Source organism: Dermacentor variabilis, chromosome 6 (genome assembly GCF_050947875.1).
Source record: "Dermacentor variabilis isolate Ectoservices chromosome 6, ASM5094787v1, whole genome shotgun sequence".
In the NCBI taxonomy this organism is placed as follows: Eukaryota; Metazoa; Arthropoda; class Arachnida; order Ixodida; family Ixodidae; genus Dermacentor; species Dermacentor variabilis.
The window spans coordinates 190,574,210-190,586,668 of NC_134573.1; the positions used below are offsets into that span (position 1 = coordinate 190,574,210).

General features: G+C 45.9%; 1 protein-coding gene across 1 annotated transcript; it reads right to left on the reverse strand.

Moving 5' to 3' along the window:
- Positions 1 to 66: 66 nt before the first annotated feature.
- On the reverse strand, positions 67 to 1,634 carry LOC142585998 (nuclear receptor 2C2-associated protein). Its single transcript, XM_075697193.1, has 4 exons — positions 1,441 to 1,634; positions 1,198 to 1,288; positions 347 to 521; positions 67 to 270 (listed from the first exon to the last, which is right to left on the reverse strand). Exons 1-4 carry the CDS (start codon positions 1,473 to 1,475, stop codon positions 146 to 148), a joined length of 426 nt encoding a protein of 141 aa, XP_075553308.1. The 5' UTR covers positions 1,476 to 1,634; the 3' UTR covers positions 67 to 145.
- Positions 1,635 to 12,459: the final 10,825 nt, after the last annotated feature.

A 12,459-nucleotide genomic window follows, 5' to 3' on the forward strand; every position in this document is an offset into this window, starting at 1 on the left:
CTTTTGCACCTATGTATGAGCAAAGCATCCTTTACACAATTATGTATTGAATGATTATAAGAACAGTGTTGACTTAAAATAGTTTTTATTATGCAGAACAGGCACTAATCTAGTGAGTTGTGACTCACGAAGTCTGGTAACAGAATTACGCATTCGATTTTTTCCCAGAAATTGCCAGATGATACAGCACGATCCGGCCAAACATGTCTGTGCTCGAGCGAAACACTATCCGCATCCTTCCCACTGGATTGTCCAGCTGCAAAAGAAACTTTTGCTCTCGTCAAGGATGCATCCCAGGAAAGCCTCCAAAATAAATAAATAAAAAGTCCACAATAAGAAAAGGATATTTGCAACGCATTGCTATCTTCTGGGAATATGCCAAAACACGTCGTTGCGCCGGAACTAGCAGTAACCAGTTCTATCTGCACTTCTTTGCCAGCAAATCCACCTTGAAACTGCAGGTGAATTTCGGAAGGCGCAACAGGTGCAGCAAAATCTAAACAGATCCACTGAGGTGTTCCCTGAAACGACATTTTATGAGCAACGCTTTTTTCGCTCATACATAATTTACAAAGCACGTCGGCACAGTCCCTGGACGAAGTTTCGGCTGGTGTTGTAGAAGTCGCGGGGGCTTTTTTCGTTGCTGGGTGTACGTCGGACAAACTTTCTCACACCTGCGGCGCTCGTGCGGAGTCAGTCATGCCAGATTATACCTTTCTCGCGGCTTACGACGCTCTACCTTCGATATCACATCACTGATTTTCCCGGGTGAGCCGTAGGGGCCGTAGTAGAGGCCAAGCCTGCTGTCCTGGAGAGGTATCTTTGCTCGTACCACGCTTTTCGTATGCTGCTCTCCGCAACCTTCCAAAAGCATCCTCAATGATCCCCTTTGAGTTAAATAAACGTCCTTCTGCAAAAACGTGAGCGAAAATCGGTAGGCGAGAGCCACGGAGTTACCGAAGCTCAAGCAAAGCAGGTAGTACGTGCGACGTACCTTTAGGCACAGTGTTATTATAATCTCGGGTGGTTTCCTGAGGCCTCCGTTTGCCGGTTACATGTGCCCTCCTGGAGAAGTACTTGTAAAAAATTCAATATATCGTCGCGATGAAAAAAAGCACCCAGCAACGAGAAAAGCTCCCCGCGACTTCTACAACACCAGTCGGAACCTTGTCAGAACCTTGCCCAGTCCCTGTATACCTGGTCCGAGTTCCAACAGGTGTCGCGGTTTCCATCAGTGAGGTGCTTCTTGCCGAAGTTTGTAATGTCCCTGTTGAGTACAGAGCTCACCCTGCAAGTAAGCATGTACGAACCTAGTGCCTTGGTACCTGGCGAACACATGCTGCCAACTATGTTCCGAAGTGCTAGCCGCAATGCTTGGGCGCACGTGCGATTATCAAGTAGCAAGATTGCAATTATAAAGCGCAAATATTAATGCCTTACCGAACGGTCGTATTTTTATCGATTAAGTTCATCATATCCGTGCATTTAAAGGTGCCTGAGTTACTGCATGTTACTGCACAAGGGAAATCGGAGTAAACAAGTACCACGCATAGTGTACTAGATGGTTGAGTCACAGAACACCTATACAAATGGAAGTATGGTGGCTAGAAGGGAGAGGTGACGCCAGCGCCGGCATATCCGCCGAGAAAATGCGATCCTCTCGTTCATGCGCTGCCGCAAAGGCCGCGGTGGCGCTGCGGTCAGCTTGGCGAAGACCAAGTGGAAATAGCGGCCAAACAAATTGAAGAGGAAATATCAGAGAGTACTGAAACTGATTGGACTTACCCAAAGTTAATGAGACTATTTGAGCGTGAGCTAGGTAAGGCGCGAGTCAGGAAAACAAGGCAAGGGATACGAAAACTCAAGAGCTGGTGGGATGAAGAAGTTAAGAAGGCCATAAAGAAACGTCAGGAAGCCTCCAGGGAACACAGGTATTCCAAAAGTAAGGGAGAACCTGAAGCAGAAGTAGAGAGGAAATGGGTAAACTACATAAAATGCAAAAGGGAAGCATCTTATTTGGTCAACGAGAAAATCAAGACAAAAGGGTCCCAATGGCTGTCAAAAATAAGCAATAAAAAAGATAAACAGGCAGCTAGAAAATTCTGGCAACATCTGAACTCCTTGGGTAATAGGACAAGCCTAGAGCAGAGGTATATAGTAACAGCTCAAGGTACTCGGTTAGAAGGAGAGGCGGCAATGGAGCATATAGGAACCATGATGAGGGAAAATTTTACAAAACAGACAAATGGTACATGCAGTACGTCGGAAAGGGATAGCCCGGTCAACCCACTGCTTTCGCTTGGACAAAAAGAGTGGGAAAGGGCGGAGAAGAGGGTACCAAGTAGCACATCGGCAGGCCCCGATGGTATTCCAATTATGTTAATAAAGAAATTGGGCCCGAAATCTAAGAAAGCATTGAGGGAGGTGGTGAGCAAAATGCTAGTGGATGGTAAAGTACCTGACGAATGGAGGCTAAGTAGGATGAGAATGATATATAAGGGAAAGGGGGACAAAGCTGACATAAATAACTACCGGCCTATAACAGTGACGTCAGTGGTTTACAGGGTGGTTATGCAGATTATAAAGGACAGACTGCAGGCATGGGTAGAGAACGAGGGGGTACTTGGAGAGCTACAAAATGGGTTCCGGAAGCATAGGAGGCTGGAAGACAATCTGTTCTCGCTAACACAGTGCATTGAAATAGCTGAAAAGGAACACAGACCCCTATGGCTGGCTTTTTTGGACATCAAGGGAGCCTATGACAGTGTACTTCAAGAGGGCTTGTGGGGCATTCTGGAAACTTTAGGAGTGCGAGATGGAGTAACCAATTTCTTAAAAGATATCTATGAACGTAACCGGGTGATTATACAATGGGAAAAGCAGGTTTCGGAGCCTGTGATGATTCGGCGGGGGCTTAGGCAGGGGTGCCCATTGTCACCTCTGATGTTTATGCTGTACCTACAAGGTCTAGAGGCCAAAATACAGCAAAGCGGACTCGGCTTCAACCTATCATTTCTCAAGCAAGGAAAATTGATTGAACAGTCATTACCAGGACTGATGTACGCGGATGATATTGTATTAATGGCTGACAATGCAGAAGATCTGCAGGAATTAATGGACATATGTGGTACAGAAGGAGACAGGTTAGGCTTGAAGTTTAGCAAAGAAAAATCAGCAGTCATGAATTTTAATGATAACAGTTGCGGCGAGCATAAGATACAGGAGGCCACGCTGGAGATAGTCGATAAATACAAGTACCTTGGGGTGTGGATAAATAATGGCATTGAGTATCTGACAGAGTACGAAAAATATCTAACGACTAAAGGTAACAGAAGTGCAGCGATTATGAAGAGTAGGGCACTGCGGAACTACAATAGGTACGAGGTAGTACGAGGGATATGGAAGGGGGTAATGGTACCAGGCCTGACTTTTGCCAATGCAGTTCTATGTATTAGAACAGAGACCCGGCAACAGTTGGAAATTAGGCAACGTGGTGTGGGTAGGCTCGCTCTGAGCACATGGCAAGACACCAAATCTTGGAGTGCAGGGGGATCTGGGATGGTCTTCTTTCGAGGGCAGAGAGGCTAGTAGCAAGATAGCATTTGAGGAGCGATTGAGAAAAATGGGGGAAATTCGGTGGGCTAGGAAGGTTTTCAGTTACTTATACACGAGGAATGTTGACACGAGGTGGAGGAAGCGAACTAGAAAATTGACAAGCAAATACTTGGGAAGTAGCGGGGGAACAAGTAAGGAATCATCTGTCAAGAAAAAGGTTAAGGAGGCAGAGAGGGGTATGTGGAGTACAGAGATGCAAACCAAATCGGCATTGGAGACATACAGGACGTTTAAGCAAGAAATAGCCAAAGAAAATATTTACGATAACTCTAAGGGAAGCTCATTGTTGTTCGAAGCCAGGACGGGTGTACTGAGGACTAAAACGTACCGAGCCAGATACCAGGAGATAGATTTGGTGTGCGAGGCGTGTAGAGAGGAGGAGGAAACGGCGGAACACCTGATACTTGCTTGTAAACAACTTCACCCTGCAGTTGAATCTAACGGGGAACTATTCAAAGCCTTGGGTTTTAAAGACAGTGAAAGTAGAATAGACTTTGAACAGGTAGAAATAACTAAACGGAGGCTATCTGATTGGTGGACAATATCAACGCAAAAGTAAAGGAGTAAATACATAGGTATGCATGCATATAGAACCATTAAAGGCTAGGTGGCGCGCGCCGCCGCCGCCCGATTCAAAGGGTTGAGCCACAATCATCCATCCATCCGATGCAGTCACGCGGTTGCGCGCGTGTGCAGCTTGCCGCGGTGTCTGGCCGGCGCGACAGCGTTCCTGTTTCTTCGCGGCTGCCAAAGTGTTATCTCGTTTGTGGCAATATGTGTTTCGCTGCTGACATGTTAATGTGAGTGCCGGACTTCGCCGAACAGATGAATTCCAACGCAAAAAAACGCGAGGCAGCGTCACTGCTTCGCCCCTGGCTGCACGTCCGGCTACGTGTCGTCGAGGCAGCAGGGAGGGTGCTCTAAACTTAAGAGGGTGCGCTAAGTTGCATATTGCTTCAAGGTCGAACGCCTTAATTTTTTTATTTAGAGGAAAGTAATATCCCTGCCTCCCCATTTCTTAGTGGGTGTTCAATGTTTAATGTTTTTCTTTCAAATATACACAGAAGCATGTGTAAATGTGATATCTCGTATTTTGAGTTACCCTGAATGTATGATGTGCAGTTCTTTGCTATTACTACGATGTGCAATAAATTTTTGCTATGCTTTGTATTACCTGTTCTGAACCCCATTCACATTTTTTAGGAGTAAGCTGACGCGTCATATTACTGAAACTTAAGGAGTGGAAGACACCGGCCTAAGAACACCCAACCTTTTTTCTCTCATTTAATACCCCTTTTAATTTCCTTTTTACATATTCCTCTATGCCCTGAGGCAATAAACAACGTTATTAAAAAAATGCAATCGCACGGACCCGAAACATATTTCCATCCTAATTCTTTTGGTCTGTGCATCCTACTGTCATCATGCACTATATTGACCACACGGGACTCATTCCGACCCTTCAATTCCTGAAACTGAAAGAATTCGCGAATAACGCTTTAGATACGCCGATGTGATACGCAGCACATGTATTGCAGAGGCAACCACTCGATTTTAATGATTTTGTTTGTTTCACGTGCCAAAGTGACTTAGGCTATGAGAGATGCCGTAGTGGAGGCATGAAAGACTCTGGAAATTTCGACCACCTGGGGTTCTTTGACGTGTACTAACATCGCACAGCAAACGGGCGCTTTGTTTTTCGCCTCCATCGAAAAGCGGCCGCCGCGGCCGGGGTGCAAGGCCGGGATGCCATCCCTCATCCTTGGGCACAACGATCGGGTGCCCTAACCACTGCACTACCACGGCTTAAAATTGCATTCTGTCAGCCGCAGTCACGTTCGACTAGCGTTTAATGAGCTAAACCATTGCTTGCAACATCACTGAAAGACCGACGCGTTGCGTGCACGGCAGGCGTCCTTGCGTATGCTCAAAGCCAGCGGCGCGTACCATGCATCGGATGGATGGATGGATGGATGAATGTTATGAGCGTCCCCTTTGGAACGGGGCGGTGGCTTGCGCCACCAAGCTCTTGCTACTATCTACCTAATATCTTACCTAGGTTAACCAATGAAAAAAAAAAAAACACTATGAACTACCACGTCCAAATTTTCTGATACCCTATTGCGAACTGTGCTTTTGTACGTCTCCGTCTTTTGTCGTTTCCCTACTTTTCTTCCACCAATCCTCCAATCGCCTCTTACTAATGTCTATTGCGGACCTGTTTGCTTTACCACTGCTCCCGCAGAATCCAAGGGCTTCAAGGAGGCCAGTGGTGCCTAAATCGACCGCTGGGTAGACGTCTTCACATTCTAATAAAATATGCTCCGTCGTTTCCCTAGCTTTACCGCAGCAAGCACATGCTTCTTCTTCCTTCTTATATCTCGCTTTATAGGTGCGTGTTCTAAGGCATCCCGATCTCGCTTCGAAAAGTAATGAGCTTCCCTTTGAGTTATCATAAATGGTTTCTTTCCTATGCATTCAAAGTGAAGCCAAACGACCGTAACGCCGCTGGGGGCGCTGCGATCGGTAACACTCACGCGGCGTGGTGCCGAGGTAGAATGTGTGCTTCCCACGCAAAAGACCTGGGTTCGAATCTCAGCAAGGGGTAGTGTTTTTCTTTTTTTTTTAATACTTCATGCGTTGATGTTTATATTATCTATACGGCTGCTTAATTCTTGCTTCCGTTGCCATCTAATGCAACAAAGAGCCAACCATAACATGCAGGAATAATAACAAAATATTTTTTTTAACGTTGAACGATAATTACTGCAGCACCACCTCACGGGAATGGACAAAACTATCTCAAATAAAACATAGCCTCCGAGACCCGAACGCATACACAAGCCTGCCGACGCCGGCTCGACGGGCTCCGCCGTGCGATCATTGCGCGCTCTTGACTTGTCGTCTGCTAGGAGCGGCGACACTCGTGCGATTGTGCGCAGACGTCATGTAAAATTCTCTGCGAAACAGACGTTTGAAAAAAGAAATAAAGAAAACAAAAATGTACTATTTCTTTACTCTATGTTACAGCTGAAGCAAAGTAAAATAAATTATGGAAATTCATTTATGTGTGTTAATTATTCGTCAACGGCCGCCTCGTTGTAGGCGCACTTTTTTCATCTTTTTGCCGTCTGCTTCGATTTCAACGGCAGTGAAACAGAAAAAGGCGTCCAAGGCTCCTCCGCTTGCTGTGCTTTTAATGTTCACAGATCCAGCTTGCCCCCTAAAGAGGTAAGTGGAACTCGTAATTATAACATGCTGAATTAGAAAAGCGCTAACCACAATAAAGTGTTGTAGCATATTTTGTAGTATGTGACATCGAATATGACAGATAGCAACACACGGTTCCACCGTTGTCGGTAAAGTTCAAACACGGAATTGTTTAACGTGAGTACGATAGCTTTCTAAAACTTTGCAGGTTAAATTAGGTGTTTGCGAACGTGACGAAGTGTTTCGAAAGAACAGGGAAAGGCGTGCTAGTTGACGATACTTTATATATGAGCTATAATGTACGTTTACTTGAAGGTGGGCAGAACATGGCAATAGCCGTGCAAGTGATTACATTATCTTAAGTAGATCAGCGCAATTCGGACCATTTAGTGTTCCAAATGAGCATAAGCAAACATTTAATATATTTTTTTCCTGTTTGGTATTAAGATATATTGCTCTACCGTAGCCTTTTGCCCGTTGTGTTGCACAGCTAGCCCAGTAAATGTCTCGTGTGGTTTGTGTCCTAGGAGCAATATGTATAACTCCAAGAAACTTTACATTTCGGTAGCACTTGCATGACTGTGGTAATCCCTCAATTAAACCCAGACGGTAACCACCTTCCGCTAAGATTTGGTAGAAAATATTTATTTACTTATTTATTTATTTAGTTATTTATTTATTTACCTAGCTACCTACTAATTTATTTACTTTTTTTACTTAATACTAATAAATACCTACCATCGGAGTTGCGTAGTATGTATTGCGAATGTACTGGTTATATGTGCTACTTCGTTGTTTCTTTAATAGCCATAATATTTCACCTAGATGAAAACATGCGTGCATTCGCCTATATATATATATATATAAGTTTTATACATATTGCCAGGCAATGAAACCAAAGAGGCGGAACTTCTGCTCTGTTCCCGGGTGCGCGGCAAACTCCAGGAGAGTATCCGAAGATCGGAAACGTTCCCTGTTTGTTGTCCCTAAGAGCCCTACCCTGAGAGAGAAATGGGAAGACAACTTGCAACTGCGCAAAGGAAGCTTGACAATCATGAGTGCGGTGTGCGAGGCACATTTCGAGCCACGTCATGTTATCCGAGACTTTGTCCACACCATACACGGCAAAGAAGTCAGGCTGCCCCGTGAGCGGCCAAAGCTAGCCGTTGGAGCGGTGCCTGTCGGAGTCAGCGCAGGGCATCGACTGCAGGGCGATGGAGGGGAAGATACCAAGCAGCCGACGCATCCTGATCACACGAAACTGTTCGGCACAGCAACCTTGGATGACACTCAAGAGACCCGTGAGCCATCAACGGCCCAGTGCGAAAAGAGAAAAAGGACATCCAGCGCTGCGAGCCTTACGGAAAATCTGCTAATGAAGTATAACAAAGCAGATCACTCCATGAATGACGGTAATCTGGAGATAGACTGTGTAGACAGCAATGACCAAAAAAACACGCCGACCCTCCTGTCTCTGATGACTCCTTCAACATCCAGATGGACAGTTCTTCAGTTCCCGAACGTTGGTGGTGTGTTCTACGTGACCTCTAGACTGGCACCACCAGCAGAAATATATCATGAACGAGTTGTATTCCTGACGTATGAGGAAGACACACTGCTGTGCCGGACACACATTAACGGCATTCTTTACGATGAAAGGAAAGGTCTTTCCCTGGCAGATGCGGAAGAACATATAAAGAAAGTTGATGCAATGTCAGTTTGCCGAGGCGCCATAGGGAAGAATGAGCTTGCCGAAAGCCATGTCAGGATTACAGCCTCGGGTCTCGATCTCAGGTGCCGTGGAGAAGTCTTCTACAGTACAAGCTGCCAGTGCACGGTACCTGACAAAGGTGAGCCGATTGCGTACGAGTCAGATGGAGAAGGGTCTCTAAATAAAGGAGTGCGCGCATACTTCGATAAAATATATGTGGTTGAGCAACCGGAAGCGCAAACATAGCGAAACTTACAGCATTATTAATGTGTGCTTTTATTTGCATTAGTTTGTTCTGGTTTTCCACAGGAGTAGAAAGTGTCGGGCCACACGCATGAATATTGGATGCTTGAGCAAAATAATACACTATATACATATTCCATTAAAGCGATAAATTGTAGCCAGTCACGCACACACTTGTACGTGCGTACGTTATCCAGAAAGCGAGAAACTACGCGTGCGTTGTCTAGTCCAAGTAGGTTGTGCAATCAGCAGCCATGAGGAATGTGCGCCTTTGTCTTAACGTTAATGTTTTAACACACAAATAAGCAGGAATTGCGGAGGAAAATATTATTTTAAAAAAATTATGGGGTTGTACGCGCCAAAACCACTTTCTGATTACGAGGCACGCCGTAGTGGAGGACTCCGTAAATTTCGACCACCTGGGGTTCTTTAACTTGCACCTACGTCTAAGTACACGGGCGCTTTCGCATTTCGCCCCCATTGAAATGCGGCCGCCGTGGCTGGGATTCGATGCCGCGACCTCGTGCTCAGCAGCCCAACACGTACCATAGCCACTGAGCAACAACGGCGGGTTGAATATATTCTGTTAATGACAATAAGGTATACTAAGGTTCATTACTGGTAATTATTTGCAGGTGGAAAATGCCGACCGTGTGCCAAAGGAAGGCTGTCCATCATGAGGAGGAAGTATGAGCTGAGCCGTTCCGGCGCTACAAAACGCAGTCGCTACCGCCAACAGAAGAACTTGAGACAGCAGCACCGGCGACTAAAAACTAGACTATCGAACCTGAAAGAAAAGCTGCAGGCGATGACGAAACAGTGTAAAGGGGTGAAGCAAGCCACGTTTGAAGAAAGCATTGAAGGCATGCCTCAAAAGCAAAGAGAAGCAGCACTCCATTTTTTCCGTGCTTCCAAGCGAAAAAGCACCCGGGGCATGGAATTCACCACAGGATTGGATTCTAGAGTGTCTGCTCATGAAGATGAAGAGCCCAAAGCTGTACAACTACATGAGGAAGAACAAAATTCTAGTTTTACCTAGTGAAGATACTTTAAGGAAATATTTAAGCTCGTATAAAACAGGCTTCGGTTTTTGCACAAGAGTCCTCAGGGCCCTGAAAGAACAAACCAGAGGGATGGACTCCTTTAAGAGGCACGGAGGCCTTCTAGTCGACGAACTGAAATTGTCGGAGCACTTGTCAGTCACATCTGCAGCCACAATTGAAGGTTTGGTAGACCTGGGCCGGTTTACACCGCCAAGAGAAAAATATGAGCCATGCGACCACGGCATGGTAATTATGTTTGCGCCATTCACAGGCAAGTGGACGCAGGTTCTTGCAGTGTTCGCAACACATGGAAACGTGAAAGGCGAGTTGCTTAAAAAGCTGCTGGTCGAGGCCGTATCACTCGCAGAAGATGCAGGCCTTTTCGTTGGCTTCGTGACGTGCGACGGTGCCGCGTGGAACCGCAAGATGCGGAAAGTGCTGGCAATTGGAGCGACTCTATCAAGTGCAGAATGAGGCTTCCGAAAGACGCTACCTCCATTTCCTTTCAGACTTTCCGCACTTGGTGAAGTGTCTGCGCAACAACCTGCTCTGTCACGACTTCGAGACTCCTGATGGCCTGGTACGTTTTCTACGTAACACCGTAACAGCGTCTTGAAGTAAACTTAATTTAGTTGAAAATTGCCGCTTGTGCCCCTCATTTAGTGTTTCAAGTGTCCCGAAGAGTCCACTCAAAAAATTAAAAGCATACATAACTCACATATGTCATGAAATGGCCTCTGACAAAACAAATGGCGCACAAGTACTCAAATGAATCTTGCTATTTTTGTCACTTTATCGCTTGGCTATGCACTTTTCGTCAATACAGGGCAACATTAATCAAGCAATATACTTTTTTTTTCGTTTCAGGTATCCTTAGACACCGTCAAAAATGTCTACGCCATGGATGGAAGCGCCGTGACACTTCGTGTGATGCATGGGATACGCGAGGCCCACCTGAACCCAAACAACTTCGAGAAAATGCGCGTCACGTACGCCTACCAGCTGTTCGGTCCCCAAGTAATCCGTGGCCTGCGTTTTTTCCAGCAAGATGTGGAGCAAGGAACGGGCAGTTGCATAGAGCCAACGCTGCGGTTTTTTGAGTGAGTTTGCCCAGTATTAGAGGTGGCCACAAGGGCAAAGCGAACGAGGTGATAGCTAAGATGGGAAACCGAACGGAATCGTGTAGATGGCGCCGAGCTGGGTTTTTACACAAGGCGCTCGGACGAGCGTATGCTGTAGTGTGAGTGTAGCGCACATATCGCAATTAACAAGTCTGTAAGGTCTCGACGTGTATCACTTTACAGAGCCCTGCTTGTTGTCATAAGGGACGACAGGCAAGTGCAGGCGGTCGCTAAGGCATTTTATTCAGTACGTCACCCTGCAGTGCTTCCACTTGGACACTTCAGCCGGCTGAATCTAACCATTAGAACTGCGCAGTGTTATGGTAGGCACCGCGGACACCTCATCGCCAAGACCTTTCGTTCCCCTCCCGCATTGACCGGGAACGAGCTGGCTGCGCTTGTTAGCACGCCTGAATATACGCAGTTTCGAAAGTAGAGCGGCGTGTCCAGAAGCATCGCGTTCATCGAGTGAAAGGGCAATTTTGTTTACACACATTCTGTCTCATTTTATAGTTGCTGGGTTTATTTTGTGGCAATTTTGCAACTTTCCGCGCCTTTGATCATCTGTGTACAAATTACGGTGTATGTATTTTTCTAGAACGAAATTATACGAGATGGTCGTGAAACTAAATAATGGAATGAAACACGTGGTTCCGCGCATTGCAGGCAGTATCTATGCATTGTGCGTTATTTTAGAAAATTAGACCACGCGTAGTAACGGCACAAATTAAAAAAAAGGACAATAACGCGATGCATCTTTTTTTTAATATTTTCTTTCTCTTTTATATATGCAGGATGGTCCACAGTATCATTACCATTAGGGAGTTTTAGAATAGGGGCCCCAATAGTTTGGGGCCCCAAAGAGCTTTGCGGGTGTTAGCGTTGGGACACGAAGGTATGCACCATAACGAAGGAGTGAAGAGTTTTAGAATAGGGTTTTACGTTCGCGGATAGCGTCTTGCGCTGACAGCGCCACTACGGTGTCAAAGAAAAGCTATTAGAAATAATTAAATAAAATATACCATTTTATGATAGGAATAATAATTTTGACTTGCGTGTATTCGCATTTAATTACAATTTAGAGGCTATTCTGTAAGCAGCAAGCAATTAGTTGCGCTTAGTTTTGAGCAAACCAACTTTACTAGCCTTCACCAGCCAAGCTTAGCCGCGTTAGGCCTACGAGCCATAAAATCCACAATCGAATTCAAAATCAGCGGCGTCTAATGAGTCAATCTTCATAACACACCCTAGTTGAGAGAAAGCGATAACCGCAGTCACTTCTCCTAGCTTGCGAACTTCACGCGTTACCGCGAATCGAACCCAGTTTGGTGCTAGGTTAGAGCCGTCGCTTCGATGGGTGCCGCCATGTTTGCCGACGCAAAACTTTTGGGGCCGCTATTTGGGCTCCCGCTAAATCGGTGAAATAGCGTTCCCAACGCAAAACCCAAAGGCAGTTTGCGTCTCGCGCATGCGCAGTGGCTTCGACGCTATTTCTTTGGGGCCCCAAAACGTTTGG